Source organism: Onthophagus taurus, chromosome 1 (assembly GCF_036711975.1).
Source record: "Onthophagus taurus isolate NC chromosome 1, IU_Otau_3.0, whole genome shotgun sequence".
Classification (NCBI taxonomy): Eukaryota; Metazoa; Arthropoda; class Insecta; order Coleoptera; family Scarabaeidae; genus Onthophagus; species Onthophagus taurus.
The window spans coordinates 13,403,669-13,420,073 of NC_091966.1; the positions used below are offsets into that span (position 1 = coordinate 13,403,669).

The 16,405-nt window shown below is 32.5% G+C and overlaps 4 protein-coding genes across 7 annotated transcripts in view; 2 read left to right on the forward strand and 2 right to left on the reverse strand.

Moving 5' to 3' along the window:
• The window catches only part of LOC111413775 (phosphatidylinositol-binding clathrin assembly protein LAP-like), an 80,196-nt gene extending 75,118 nt beyond the window's left edge, over nt 1-5,078 (reverse strand). For all 4 annotated transcript variants that reach the window (XM_071197175.1, XM_071197170.1, XM_071197166.1 and 1 more), the window contains exon 1: nt 4,692-5,078. In XM_071197175.1, the coding sequence (XP_071053276.1) occupies nt 4,692-4,833 (142 nt within the window). In that variant the 5' untranslated portion in view covers nt 4,834-5,078. The remainder of the gene's footprint in view (nt 1-4,691) is intronic.
• Nucleotides 5,079-5,426: 348 nt separating this feature from the next.
• On the forward strand, nt 5,427-10,568 carry LOC111422443 (arginyl-tRNA synthetase, mitochondrial). The gene is made up of 5 exons (XM_023055637.2): nt 5,427-5,563; nt 5,902-7,060; nt 9,890-10,014; nt 10,066-10,289; nt 10,341-10,568. Exons 1-5 carry the CDS (start codon nt 5,528-5,530, stop codon nt 10,489-10,491), a joined length of 1,695 nt encoding a protein of 564 aa, XP_022911405.1. The 5' UTR covers nt 5,427-5,527; the 3' UTR covers nt 10,492-10,568.
• The window catches only part of LOC111422473 (mitochondrial ribosomal protein S9), a 29,785-nt gene continuing 23,775 nt past the window's right edge, over nt 10,396-16,405 (reverse strand). Inside the window, exons 7-9 of the mRNA XM_023055664.2 lie at nt 10,771-10,933; nt 10,575-10,718; nt 10,396-10,480 (exon numbers count right to left, since the gene is read on the reverse strand). Coding sequence (XP_022911432.1) covers nt 10,627-10,718; nt 10,771-10,933 — 255 coding nt within the window. The 3' untranslated portion in view covers nt 10,396-10,480; nt 10,575-10,626. The remainder of the gene's footprint in view (nt 10,481-10,574; nt 10,719-10,770; nt 10,934-16,405) is intronic.
• LOC111422430 (luciferin 4-monooxygenase-like) lies at nt 14,092-15,703 on the forward strand. Its single transcript, XM_071199797.1, has 4 exons — nt 14,092-14,122; nt 14,247-14,580; nt 14,631-14,945; nt 14,999-15,703. The coding sequence occupies exons 1-4, from the start codon at nt 14,092-14,094 to the stop codon at nt 15,642-15,644; spliced, it is 1,326 nt and encodes a 441-aa protein (XP_071055898.1). The 3' UTR covers nt 15,645-15,703.

The window sequence follows — 16,405 nt, forward strand, 5'->3', positions numbered from 1 at the left end:
TAAAATTGAAACAACTAATTTCACTACTTGGGCTAATACGCAAGTCAAGTACAATAAAATATACAGTATTACACCATTAGATAAAATACAATAAGATATATTTCGAAAATTAACATAAAAAAAATGTATCAACCGGCACTAATGTCAGAAGAGTTATATAAGCACTGCATTCATGTGTAAAATTGTAGTATTGGTAAAATCGACATCGTAAATGATCTTGTAAGTCATAACTCAAGTCCAGAGGGTAATAACTTAAGTCGACAAGCTACTCTTAGAACCATTTAGGATAGATTCATAAGTTTTAACATCGGAAATCTTAAAAACTATCATAAACCATATAAATGAGTCTACGGTTATAGGATTCCTCCAATACCAGAAATTCCGAAATTTGTTGTAGTAGAATTTAACAAATGATTCTAATAGATCATAATAATCAACAAGTCAATAAAACCTAACATATAGTTTATCCTAACCTCGAAAAGCACTTAAATCAATCCAAACGAAGAACAACAAAATGTATAACCACACAACAAGAAAAGATGCGAAATCGTAAAAAGTCCACCGAAATCAGTCATCCAAAAATAACTGTACACGAAAAAACCTGTTCGTATGATCAAAACCTTTTCGTGTTGTCATCATCTTTAATTGGTTGTTAATGAGAGTCCTAACAAGAGTTTGGCAAAAAGAGAATTCGGCATTATTCAAAAGACGTATACAATACGCGTCATAAGCGCCATTTTTTTAAAATTTTAATTTTTTGTTAACCCAAATAATTTAGCATAAACAATAGTTTATCACTTTAGTTTTTCCGGAAAATAGGAGAGCTTTGTGTTTTTAAATGGAACACCATATATTAACTTAAAAAATACAAATTTAATAATAGCCCACATTATACTAATTAATACAAATTAGCGAAAACTGTGCGGCACGCAACTTTTAAAGGATGCCCTACCCTCTTAGATTTCTCGCAACGAATAAAAAAAATCTCAACCCTAAAAGTGGCGACAGTGTTATAGTTTTACAGAGCGATCGTCAGATATCATAGAGCTGGCTATCACTGTCTTAGGCATAGAATATTTTACGCATTATATTGAAAGGAAAATGTTAAAAGTAAAAGAAAATCAATCAAAAATAAGTAGACTAAAAATAGAGATAATGACAGCAGTCTGGGATTGATAGGCGATGTTGTTGTAAAACTTTTGGAGCTCTACACAAGTAATTGTGCACATGGCAATTTTTGAAAAAAGCTGAAGAAAGGAAAAACAGAGTGGCCTACTAAGCAAATACTAACATTGAAATAGAGAACACCACGTCGTGACGTGGTATTGCTTACCACCTTTCACGAAAATAAAATGATTACGCCCTCTAAGATTGATAAGCCATTGAAAATAGGACCAAACCATTATGTGTACCGGCTTACAATGAAAGAATGGGAGCAATTGACAGAAGTAACATGATGTTTAGCACAAATTATTTATCCATACACTGGAGATGTATGCGTGCTGAATGCCGATACTTGATATAAGGCCCAGAATGTCAGTAACATCTTGTTTCCTGAATCCCATTTAGAATTCCGGCAGCTTCTCGAAAGATATTTTTATTCTTTTGTTTTTGTATTTTCTTTTAATCGTAAGCATTTTTCGAATATTTAACGAAGTACAAAATGAAACAAAACGTGCAATCTACTACCATGGTCAGACTATCAGAAAAGAATTTCAATTCAGAAGTTCCTCGCAAAAATGGGAAAGCGTAAATAAAGAGACGCTGGGTTTGCTCTTATGCAACACACAGTGAAAAAAGAAAAGAATCGAAATTCATGTGCAAAAGATCTCTGTGTTGCACCATGATTTCAAATAAACTACAAATAGATCAAATATTAGTAAATACTAGCAGTAGAAACGGGGGAAAAAGGCTAGACTAGTGAAGGATCACACTTACATTAGGTGCACTAATAAGTTTTTGATCTCTTATATAAAAACACTTCTTTGTCATTTGTTTATTTTTGTTCTTATACTTTTGCTATACCAAAAGCTTTTGGTTAATTTTGTATTATTTGATTATATCTACAATGAAAAGAACTTTTTCCACAGTATCGTATATATTCGACAGGCGGCTGTTTGCCGCTCCAAAAACTACCGTCCGTGTAGCACGCAACCTACTTTTGGGTTCCGACCTAAAAAAATTCAATCTTGAAATGTAACATGCAAAAAATGTTCTCTCTACACCACTGTATTATCGATAAAAAGTCTACTGCATCTTCATCATCATGTTCCATCTTTGGTAATAAGCGAGATATTCGTGTTTGTTGTTTTCGCGAAATTTCGACTTTTTGATAAAAGCGCGAAAACAGAAAACGATAGCGATTTAGACATTTTTGCATTTTTTTGCAAAAAAAAATGAGATCACGAGATGTAAACTACCTTTTTTTCTATTTCTTTTAGATTCTGAGATAGCCTATGATGGCATCGAACCCATTTGAAGTATAACCAATTTCTAAATTAACTCGATTGCATCCACTGATGGATTTAAAATACCCAAGTGCCATATAAGTATACGAGATAGTTGAGGGTAGAAAAATCCACTTAAATCTTTAACATATCGGGATTACAACATGCTGAGAAAAAATGACTATTTCTTTTTTTCAAATATCTCTATTTCTCTCTCAATTTAGTTTTCGTACGTATTTTTTATTCATTAACCTTGGATTTGATCTTTTTATGTAAATACGAACGCATCCAATGCGTATCCAAAATAAAGTGTTTTGGAAGTCTTTCTGGATGTAACATATCAGTTGATGGTTGGTCTAACGTACGTAATGACCCGATACTGTGTGCCACAATAACTACTGAAGATGGAAACGCATTCTTATATGAAACAATAGATACATCTGACAACCCCCATACAAGCGATTACTTAACAAAAATTGCTTATGGAATAATTTCATCTTGTAAAGCGAAATATAATTGTAATGAAACGCCATTTGTGACTAATATGCTACGAATATGACAGGTATGAGAAGACATAGATCATAAGCTTAAGCTTTAGTGGTTCTGTTATAACTTATAGATGCCCAGCTCACGTTCTAAATTTGCTTTGCAAAGACCTTGAAGTAACTAAAGTCAAAGAGCATGTGATCCACATTGTGAAATATTTTAGAAATAATCACCTGGCTAGATCTAAGTATATGGCTTGTAGATACTGATGGAAAACTTTTAAACGATGTGAGGTGGAACAGTATGGTGGATTGTCTGCAAATACATGTAAGTCAATGGAAAAAACTGTCAAAAGTATGTGAAGAAAATAAAAAAGAAATTGATCCTAAAACATATACCAAAAAATATCTAATATTGATAACAAACGATCTTAAATATCTTAAAGCCAATATCCCAGGGACTTGACAAATTGCAAAAATATACCTTTTTTGGTATATTTTATATTCTTTTTTTTATTTTTTTTATATATAGAGAAGCCTATATGATGCTGGAGAAATATGGAAGAAAATAAGAAGTTCATTTGATGAAAAATTGGAATTATCACTGTCTCAAATACAAGTTTATCAGAAATTTTATAAACAGGCACTTACGCCTTATCATTTAATTGTATTTATTTTAGATGTAACTAAAACAAAACATAAATTGACGATGGAAGAGAAAGACGAAGCTATAAACACACTTAGAGATACTTAGCTAATATTGGATTACTACCACTAATAGTTAAGCTAGAGGCGAAAATGAAACTATTTTCTGCATCCATTAATACTGCTTTGCTGTGGTGGATTTTATAAAAGAACCTTTCTGATATTGAGAAACTTCTTCCAACATTAAAGCAATTTTTATGTGTTGTTTATTCTTTAGCTTCAATAGAGAGGGCTCTTCACACACCAATGTGTGCAAGACATGAGGAGTGGAAAAAACCAGAAAATTATTTGTTGTCATTTTTCTTTTGATTTAAATGATTGATTTCTGGATTGCAATTCCTGCATACATAATATACACATTTTTATAACTTAAATTCAGTGAGATTTCAGAGAGGATCAGGGTGTCGAAAATATTTCAACATGAAAAAATTATACTCAATTTCGAACACAATTTGCTGCTTGGGCAACCAACCAACCGACAGTCAATCCTCCATACAAATTGGCGTTTAAAGATTATTTGGAATTTTTCCATGATCGTAACAATATCACAATTGATGTGCCATAAATATAATACTACAAACAATGACAAATTCATCTACAAATAAATTGGTTATTTCGTTGATTATTATAGTTTTAAAATAATAACATATATAAAACATAGTAAGGAAAGAAGTCATAAATAAATATCAAACATCAATGCAGGATTTTGAATATTAATAATCTTTTTCATAATTTCTTCTCTTCCATCATAACGAATGATGTCAATACGAATTTTAATATCCCAGAAATCATGAATTTTAAAGATTTTTAAGAATGATAAATTTGTAAATTCAATTTAACTCTTCTAAGATATCGATTTAAGTAAAATTGTAAACAATAAATTTAATAAATCACGCTTCAATATAAATTCTAATCATAAAAAATCATATCAGTTATGTGACGAGCTCATCGCACAAACAGATGATTAATTTCCCTTTCCATTAGCTTTCCTTTTCAATTAAAATGAAAATTAGAACGATAAATTTTAAAAGAAAATAATAATTTAAATACTTACAATCTAAATGTTTCTTCTTGGGTCCTATCATTTCTTCGGTGGTTGCTTTACAAACGGATTTTGCCAGTCCTTGTCCGGCAATGCTGTGCCTGGCCGCAAGGATCCTATCGTTGAGAGTCTGTCCAGCCATTCTACCAGTCATTTTGACACCTTAAAACGATTGTCGGGGTCACTGTTAACAGAAAGAACCAAAACGCACCCTCTCTCACAGTTTGTAATTTTCGAAACACCTGTACGATTTTTAACGCCCCTTCTTTGTACCGCCCGATTATAAAATGGAATTTATACGACAACGACCGCACCGGATAAGCGCAATCGTACAACTGTCCGCTCGTCGTAGTCCCGACTCGAAAAACGACACAGAACCGATCCCCACAATCGTGCTACAACCCAACCAGCTTGACTTTTTAAAGACCGAACCCAAACGTGATTATACGATCTCAAATCTTTCAGTTTTGTCGACTTATTCATTAACGATAATTAAAATTTGGTGTTATTTTTATATTTGTGTAATCGATTTGTTAGAGGAGAACACGCGCTGGGTTTAAATGTACTTACGAATTTCCAAATCATCTATTTCCCCATAAACATTGTCATAAACATTCATTTAAATAAAACGATTTCGTTTAAAATCTTTTTAAAGAATGAATATAAACGATAAATAACATATTTTCAACTAAATAAATGAGGTTAATTTAAAATTTTCTTTTTGACAGTTGTTTTAAATAAAATGTCACTGTCAAAAATATAACCTCACCGCTCATTTCGCGTCATTAAATCACCGAGTAAAAAACGTTTAAATTCTCAGTAAAAAAAATTGTAAAATAGTAAAAGCCATGCCGGTTAAGTTGAAATTGTATTTAGCACGTAAGGTGAGTATTAGTTAATTTATTATTTATTGAAAAATATCTTGAAAAAAAAATAGGTGATGTGATAGTTTGAAATGACACCAATAGATGGCGCATTCAACTAAATACAATTTTTTTAATATTTATTTATTTATTCTTTATTTAATATATTTATTACATTAATTAATTAATATATTTATTATATTAATTAATTAATATTTATAATTATATAAATCGAATAAAAAATTGTTTGTCAATCTTAAGTATTTCCGGTAGATGGCCCCACTATATCTGTCAATTTTCCAAAAATTTTAAATTTTTCTCAAATTTTTAAATTTACTTAAATTATGTTTTTTTTTTAGATTATAGACAGTTTAAAAAAGAAAAATCCAACATTTTCGGCATTAGAATTAAAGCCATTATTCTCAGTAAGTAATAACACGGAATCGTCAATACAAATGGAAATATCATTAACTAAAATGGAAAATTTCTTTGGAATATCAAACGCAAGCGAAATCTTAAGAATAGAACCCGATGAAATTATAACAAAAGTAACAACAGTAAAAGATAGAGCAAACCGAAAAATTTGTTTTAATATAAACCCCAACATATTTTTCAAAGAAGTCATTGATCACGGTGGAGCTCCCGATATGCATGCTGATCAAAAGAACGTTGTTGTTGAATTTAGTTCCCCAAATATTGCAAAACCATTTCACGCTGGTCATTTAAGATCAACAATTATAGGAAATTTCGTTTCGAATTTAAATGCGTACATGAATAATAAAGTAACTAGGATTAATTATTTAGGAGATTGGGGGACACAATTTGGGTTGATTAAAGTTGGCGTTAAAGAACTAAATTTATCTGAAAATGATATTAAACAAAATCCAATTCAATTATTGTATGAATCGTACGTTCACGCGAATGCATTAGCGAGTAAAAACGACGAAATTAATAAAAGAGCTCGAGAAGAATTTTTAAAATTAGAAAAAGGTTCCGTCGAAGACGTAAATTCATGGCAAACGTACATTAATTTCACCATTTCCGAGTTAAAAGGTATCTATGATCGACTTGGAGTACATTTTGACGAATACAATTATGAATCGATGTATGGGGCCAAACAAATTAAAGAAGTTGTTGATCAAATGCACAAAAGAAAAGTTGTTAAAGTGACTCACGACGGAAAAACGGTCGCTAATATTCAAGATAGAAGTGTGACTGTTATGAAAAGTGATGGAAGCACTTTATACATTACAAGAGATATTGCAGCTGCTATGGATAGATTTAAAAAGTACGAATTCCATAAGATGTATTATGTCGTTGAAAACGGACAAAACGATCATTTTAATGCACTTAAAGATATTTTATATCAAATGGATTTACCTTGGGCTGGACGGCTTAAACATGTTAAATTTGGAAGGGTTCGTGGGATGAGTACAAGAAAAGGAAATGTGGTATTTCTTAAGGATATTTTAGATGAAACCAAAGAACTTATGACTCAAAGACAATTAAATTCACCAAGTGAGTTGATAGTTAAGAAACGGTCTCAAAAATATTGAACAAAAATAAAAAAGATCAAAAAAAATCAAAAAGAATTCAGATTAAAGTTAAGTTAGGATTCAAATTAATGAGTGCGGTTAGTTTGATGTTTGACAATGATTAAAATTGTTAAACTTTACTTTTCTACCATATTTCTGAGGCATAAATTTCTTCTTGAATTCAAAAATCAATACACTGGTTATTATAAAGGATATTATCATAGCTGTATTGTTTTGAAAATGTATATATACTTATTATTAGAGCATTACATCATATTACATAGCGGGTAGGCGGACCAAGCAATCTTGCCGCCACCCCGATAGATACCGCAAATTTCACCGTGCAGTCCAATGCTCTTCACGAACATTAATACCTTGCTCGGTGAAAACTAATTCAAATCCTTTTGGGAGATAAACTGCGACCCAAAAATCGAGAATGTGATACGATTAATAGCAGGGCAGTGGCACAAAACATTTCTCAACCATCTTCTCGTCCTCCACACATAGTCGACATTCAAGGGAGTTCCAGGAGAACTGGTCCACGGTAGGCGAAGTATCTCTTCAGCCCAACCCTATGTCTGGCTATCGCAAATAATACAACAACTGCTAGCTCTAGCCCCACAAACGCTTTAGCGCTGCCCTCTCGTGCTAGCTCATCTGCCGCTTCATTGCCAGCAACACCAGAGTGACATCAAAGAAAGTCTATAATCACAACTCAGTGTGTTTAATGTTCTTATAGTCATTAACCAGAGCCACAGTTTTCACGGCCTGCAGCGCCTGGAGAGCGGTTTGACTGTCTGAGAAATCGTACTGTCATGTGCAAATACTTCCGCCTCGAATAACAGTACTGGTGCATGGCAGTATACTCTTACCCCGATCCCTTCCGGCGGTTTTGATCCATCTGTGAACATGCAAATATCTGCCTGAAGCAAAGAATTATCATTTTCGAACCTGCTAGTCGTAGTGATCCCGCCAAATCTGACGGATTGTTAGAGTAACTTATCAAGTTGTTTTAAGATTCTACGTGGCTCATATGATTCTGCTGATATTAATTCTCTAATGAAGTTCTTCTCGACGTAACATGTCTCCATCAATTTATTCAAAGGCATTCATGATGTTTGCTTGCAATTCTTACATGTTTGATGACTCATTTTTGTCAAGGATTACACTGTTTTTTAAAGTAGAATCAATCATCAATCTGAAAATGTTCATGAAAGGCAAATGAAAAATTAATTCAGGTTTTTGTACTGTAAATCTGTTTTAGCATAAAGTTGTCACCAACTTTTTTAAAGAACTCGCCCATCATCAATTGTCGTTCTCTCAGTACTGAGAATCGTGATTATTAACAACTTATGTCATCAGTACTCTCCATTAAGTTCGGTTTCGGTCATTATTAACAGAGCAGTAAAATGAAGTGCCGATAATCTTTTGAATCTGATTTCTTCTACGTTTCCCGATACTATCAACCTCTCTACATCATCATATCTTCGAGAAATCGGTCTAAAAAATCTCAGGAAATTCGCAAGACAAATAGAAGATGGTCTATTCTGTTCAATTCTCTAAGGATCGATTCCTTCGATCTGCGCGCTGGCCACGGAATTCGGAGCATGTGCTTCCAGTACCACATTTCAAACGTATCAATTTTCTTCCTGTCCGCTGCTTTAATTGTCCACGTTTCAGCTCTATGTCGGAAAATGGAGAAGATCAGTGAATAAACTAGCCCCATTTTGGTACCTTTTGTCTTTCCAGATCTTAGATAGCCCACTCATTGCACTTTTAGCCAGTATTCTTCTTCACATGTCCCTATCACTTAAACCTATGTTATTAATATATGAGCCTAGGTACATGATCTAGTCTACGACGTTAATCTTAAGGCAATATTTATTACTCCCAGTCTCAACTTGGATTAGATGATCACCATTTCCTCTTCTAATGCAGCTATCAAAATTGTATTTTCTTGCCCGCAATTGAGATCTCTCCATTAAATTCGTGCAATGCCTTTGTCATTATGTATTCTACATAGATATTAGAGAGATGTGAAGAGAGTATACATCCCTAGCGAACACCCCTTCTGCTTTAGAGTGCAAAGAGCGTCGGTTCTTTATTCGCGGCGCAGTATTAAAGCTTTCTAGTTTGATTTTTAACTGAAACCACGTTTTTAACTTAAACATTGTTTCATTTATAGTACTCAAATGACTACCAATTCTTCTAATTCATCCCACTCTTCATTCGATAACAGACGATTGAGATGCTTATTCTAACATCCTGGTAATGTAAGAGTTTTTCTAACCTTGCAAATGTGGAAGCTTGTTGCAACATATAGGGGATTGGTATTTGCCTAACATTAGGATTCGCAAAGGTTGCCTAAGTGGATGCTGAAACATAATGAATCATATATGAAACAAAGATTCTTTACACTTGAGTTCGTTGTAAGCGTTTCTATCGCTTTTGGTATGTTGCGGCCGTTATGAGTAGACAATGTAGACATGGTATACTATATTTGCTTCTTCGAAATATAGAAATTAAGCAAAATTGCCTCCATCTCTTCTATTTGATGTTTTTCTTAATTGTTAGATTGTTGCTCCAACTCGTTAATAATTTATTAAAATTTCTTCATTTGGTGTGTTATTCTTCAGCATGTTATACTTAATGAGGCTGAAAATTAAAATATGTGCTGTTTTATTTTGTCATTTTATTACGTTGTCCTACAAAAAATTAGTATTATTAGTAAATTAGTATTCAAACTTGTTATTACTACAATAAGTAAAAAAAATACTTAAATTATTGTAATTAAAATTAATATAATTTTTAGCAACGAAGGTTCCAATAACAGATACAAGAACATCAGATATTTTGGGTGTTTCATGTGTAATAATAAACGATTTAAAACAACGAAGACAAAAGGACTATGAATTCAGTTGGGAAAGAGCACTACAAGTACTAATTAAAATTTTTTTTATTCTAAAAAAAATAATGTTAATTTCTTAGGTTCAAGGAGATGGTGGCATAAAATTACAATACACCCACTCAAGGTTATGCAATTTAGAAAAGAATTCTGGAGGGGTAGCTGCTAAAGAATGTAATCCTGAATACTTAAAAGAACCAGTTATAATGGATTTAGTTAAAGAAATGGGGAAATTTAATGATGTAATAAGTAGGTCTGAAGAGCAATTAGAAGCTTGTATTTTGGTTACATATCTATTCCATTTATGGTAAATTGTTTTATTATTCTTTAACGTTATTTTACATGTGATTTTTTGTAGTAACCATATAAATAAAGCTTTGAAAGTGCTGCAAGTTAAAAATCAAACTCCAGAAATTGCTGCTCAACGATTATTACTTTTTAATACTTCCAGAACAATACTACGACAGGGTATGTTGATCTTAGGATTAAAACCACTTACTGAAATGTAATGTAAAAAAATCATGTGACATGAAATAAAATAGACAACTTTATATAGAAATTGTTATATAAAAATTATTGTTTTTTATCTTACGAAATGTTTTATTTTTCATTTTAACTCCATTCTCAACAAATTAGAAATTAAATTAACGTTTCTTCCATGTGAATTTTTTCCTAGCACCAGCTTGACCTGGCTTCTTCCTTTCTCTTGTTCTAAAATCTCTTTGTAAAAGACCAGCTAAAAAAATATATTAAAATAAGAATATTTTTCAATTTTGTTTTTTATTTACCCAATCTCATCTTTTCAATCATTTCGGGTTCCACAAAACTTCTAAGCCCCATAGCTAATCCCCATCTTATTGCTCCTGCTTGTCCTGATGGTCCTCCACCTTCAACGTGTGCTTCTATGTCTACTTTATTCAACATGTTTGTGAAAATCAATGGAAATAGTAACTAAAACAAAATTATTTTGTTAAATTTTTTAATGTAACATAATTGTGATTCAAAATAATGTTGAATTGAAATCAAGTGTTTATAATCAACCTATTTTAATAATAAGATTACAACTAACGCTAGTAATGATAATGGTGATACATTCTGAGTGCCTTTGAGAGCACACGATAATCCATGATAGATTATATCATTACCAACTGACATTTAATAACCACTCACTAGTACTCTTTAATAGAAGCATAAAATCTTAATTAAAATGGAAGACCAACCTTGAATATATTAAAAAACTCAATTTATAGCTATAATAGTCCATACCATACGAAATGCGAATGACACACCGTTTGAAAACGAAAGTAATATCGTAGCCATTCACAGCCAACCAGAAGATAAGGCGGCTAAAGAAATTGGACTGGGAGGGTGGCGCATGCTAAGGAACAGAAAGGCAAACGTAAACGAAATTGTAAAAATAGACCCCATAGATAAACAATAAAAAATAGGAAGAATAATTTAAAAACCTGTACAAAGAGGTAGCACATAGCTCACCCCATTCCACGAAAAATTGGAATGAAAATGTACAAATCACAGCGGATGACATACAAAGAACACTGAAAAATACTGAAGACCAGAAAAGCTCTTGGAAACGATGATATAAAAAATGAATTTTTGAATTACGGAGGGAAGTATCTCTCTGAAGGAATAACAAAATCGAAATTGATGTTGTGATCCATGTTAACCAGTAATCAGAATGTCATTTAAAGGATTATAAATAATTATTTTGCACTTTAACTGGTTAATTAAATATATTGATTTGAATATTAAGTTCTAATTTGACATGTTTCGCTTAAACAATGTAAGCATCTTCAGAAAAATGAACTTTGTTAAAGTTGAAAAGTTATTCGAATAAATTCTAATTCACAATTCGTCGAACGAATAAAATAATGAGAACAATCACAAATTCATTATGTACTGGAGGAAATTGAGTGTATAAATGTCAAGTAACAAATTAAGAAAGCAGCACAGGTATCCGGACACGTGAGAGATATCACTTGGAAAACTAAATTATTACAACAGACAGCAAAGTAAGAATATATAAGACCATGTTAAGACCAATAATGACGTATCCACGTAAACAAAACTGAACAACTACGATGAGCACTTTAACGATAATGGGAAAGACAAGAAGATATAAAGTTAGCAACAGGGCTATAAGGGAAGAATGTGGAATTCGAGATATCGTGAGATCCGTTAGGTGAAGAGAAGAAAATAGAATGGACACATCCAAAGAGTGGAAGAGACCAGGTTGATCGAGATAGCTAGAGACAAAATCCAGCCGGAAGACGAGATCTCTTAGAAACATCGTGAATACAATCTAAATAAAAGAAGAAGAAAGACAGAATTTATAAGGATATACAGAGATTTTAATTTTTCATTTTAAGGATATTACGAAGTCATGGAATGTATCACAGTTCATTTATCATCACCATCAAACAGCTTTACATGTATTTACATGTTTGTCCACTACTAAATGTAATCCTCTCCTGTAAACCTTAAGGCCTTAAATGCTCTTTTTAGGTGAAGCTCTCTTTTGATTTTCATGAATTTCTTTATATTTCTAAAGATATTCTCAGACTTTTATGAATTTTTGGACGATTTCCAATGTAGGCAATCTATGAATTTCAGTCTATTTTCTGAGATATTTAAGAACATCAGAACTTCATGTGAGTTATTTGATTTTCAGAACATTGTGAAAAGTTTTCAAACACTTGTACAGACTTTTCTACTACTTTGAAATATCTCTAATTTTATAGAATTTATTGTGTATTTATGCTGATTTATTTTATATAAAAAGAAAATTTGCAACGATATTCGGGTACCTTTAAGAATGTATCACAGATTTTTGGGCTTATATGATTTTCAGCGATTTCCTAAGGTTTTTATGGATTTCCAAGGCAATCCAGGAATTTATGGATTCTCCCTAATATCTAAGAATTTCTGGAAATTATTGGATCGTAGCAGGGTTACTTTATCCAAAGACAGAATATCCAAATATTTCCGTTGTTGTATAAGTATTATCTGGAATTTCTATGGAATGTTCACAGGATTACACTAAGATATCTGAGGATTTCTGGAAATTATTTATAAAAGTATAAGGATTTCTTGTTTCTTCTTGCATTTAAAAAGGAAATTTCCATGGCTTTCTGCGGATTTCCTGAGATATTGTTGGATTGCTTAACATCTCAAAGGATTTCCAATTATGTTCTTATAACTCTCAGAAATTCCTCAGACCTCTAGATTTCTGAAAATTATTTATGCTATATCACAATTCTCATTTGCTTTATTTAAAGAGGTTCTCTTTATTTCATAGTTTTCTACGAATTTCCTGGAATATTGTAGGATTGCTTAAAATGTAGAAGGATTTTCTGGTATTTTCTTAGGTATATCTCTAACAATAAGTATTTGCTCAGATTTTTATGGATTTTCGGAGGATTGCAGCAGTAGACAATCTAAGAGTTTTAATGGATATCTAAACATTGTAGAGTTTGTAGATTTGTAAACATTGTAGATTTTACATATCAGAATATATTATATCATGAAGAAAATTTCCTTGATTTTCTATGGATTTTTAAAGTTATGTAGAGATTTTAGAATTTATTTAGATTTATTTGGAATTACTTTATATAAGAGAAAATTTGCAAGGATAGCTTAGTATTTCTAAGGTTGTATTAAGGATTTTTGTACTTATATGCGATGTATTACGATTTATTTTATGTAGAGATAATTTTTAAGGATTTAATGAGGATTTCTAAGAGAACTGGAAAGCAAAGATAGAGATGTGGGAATGCAAGAGGGAAGGACTGAGATAAGGAAGAGTAGATATAACAACCAAACCAAAATACGGTGAGATTGTAACAGAAGGGTTACCGATATATTTGATGACGCAGGAGAATGAGGAGGAGAAAAGTAGTTAGTGGCCAGATTTAGGTGTGGTAACGAAGAAAGGGTCAACGAATATTGGATGGAGGATGAGGAGAGGGGGTGTAGACGTGTGGGGAGGTCTTGGAGTTTTTAAACCATCTGCTGGTAGAGTGTATATTTTTGAAGCGATGTGCCAGGGTGGTTATCTCACCGATTTCGATAAAACTTAGCACAGGCCTAGTATGGATCAAATAAACGTTGATGTGCTTTTTGGTAAATGCAGAAAAAGCCCCAGAGGCAAGATAAACCCTTATATCAAAAAGTTATTATAAATAATAACTTAATAAAAGTTATTTTAAAGCTAAATTTATTTTTCATAATGTTGCAATGTTTTTAGGAGAATTAACTCATTTATTATCGATAACAGAACCAAAAATAATTTTTACCTCTAAAAAAGTGTTAAATTCGTTCCTCGAACAAAAACAAATTATAAATTCAATCGAAAAAATTATTGTTTTGGATTCAAAAACAAATATTGAAGGAACCGAAACGATGATGGAATTTATAAATAAACATTGCGAACCGGATTTTGATGAAAATAAGTTTAAACCGGTTGATGTTGATCCGTTGAATCATGTAGCAACCGTATTATGCTCATCAGGGACTACTGGTTTACCAAAAGGAGTTATGATTACTCATGATAACATCGCAACAAGACACAATCAATTAACGTTAGTAATTTGAATTTCTTTAATTGTTTTAATAAAAAATCTTTTTTTAGAGATACAAGATTAAGCGAATTAAACCATGAAACTCTTTGCGCTTGTTTGCCATTTTTTCACTCATTTGGATTTATGATGATCGCATCTGGAATTCCAAAACGAAGCACTTTCGTAATTATGCAAAGATTTGACGAAGAAGTATTCTTAAAAGCTATCAATGATTTCAAGATTAACGTCATCTATATTGTTCCACCAATTGCAAATTTTTTGGCAAGATCTCCATTACCATTAAATTACAATTTAAAAAGCTTGGAAGAAATTCTAGTAGGAGCAGCACCATTAAGCCAAGAAATTGAAGCAAAACTTTTTGAAAGGTTTTTTTTAAAAATACATATTTTTTATTTGATAAATAAATAAATTGTTTTAGAAACCCCACCATAAAAAATTTGCGTCAAGGTTATGGTTTAACAGAGGGAACAATAACATTAACATTAATGAGAACAAAAGAAAGAAAACTTGGATCATCCGGAAAATTAGTTCCATCCGTTTCCGGATGTGTAAAAGACATAAAAACTGGTGAACTTTTAGGACCAAACCAAGTAGGAGAACTATGTTTTAAAGGCAAAATGGTCACAAAAGGTTATTACAAAAATCCAGAAGCTACAAAATTAGCCTATAAAGATGGTTGGCTTCATACAGGCGATATTGGTTATTTTGATGAAGAAGGATTTATATTTATTGTTGATCGACTTAAAGAACTAATTAAGTACAAAGCTTTTCAAGTTCCCCCAGCGGAAATCGAAGGAATTTTATTAACACATCCAGGAATTAAAGATGTGGGGGTTGTTGGAAAACCAGATGCGATTGCAGGAGAATTACCAACGGCTTTTGTCGTTCGAAATCCGGGGAAGGAAGTTAGCGAACAAGAAATTGTTGATTTTGTCGCTAGGGAAGTATCGAAACCGAAACAGTTACATGGTGGAGTTTATTTTGTTGATTCTATACCGAAAACTGCTAGCGGAAAAATAATGAGGAGAGTGTTGAAGGAAATGTTGATTAATAAAATTGAATAAAACCTTAAAAAAGTTTCTTAAAAAATTAACGTATCGGTACATTCTAAGATAAAGGTTTATGGAAAAATCCCTGAAACAGGTCTAAAGATTTAAATTTTTTCCGCCACTTTTAAACGAGTTATGTTATATCTGAATTTTGATTTTTCAACATTTTGAAAACCCATTTTCCATCAGAATAATGTCAGTCTCTTGTCATGATCGTTCCCATCTCCTAATCGAGCATGTCTGGACCATGTAGGGTAAAGTTCCACGATACGAATGACATAGAGGTTGCTTGGGAAATAGAGGATACATTTGCTATCATGGGTGCCACGCAGAGTGTAGGAAATTACCGTTTCTGCCAACTTTGATCAAAAAAATCCTACTAGTTCTTGGTGTTGCAATTGCTGTCACTGACTAAATAAAATAATTTTCTTAGCCTCTATCAGCGAACCCTAATGGCCCCTCTTCACTATGGCTTATCATGGACCACTGCGAGCCATCGCCATTGTGTACAGGGGTGATGGCCTGAAGTGGCCATAAGTGGTGGATAATGGTGATGGTAATGCCAAAGGATGGCTTTGGGAGCGGTCGGCCGAAAACACATCAAAGGCCGCCATCATGCGCAGCTTAACCATTTCGGTCGTCAACAGCACCTGTTGCTTGGAGTGGTCCATTAGGCGGGCCATCTAGATACCATTGTGTGGAAGCAAACATGCTACCATCATCAATGGTGGCCATCCTAGCGACCATTCTAGTGGTCCATCATGAGCTATAGTGAA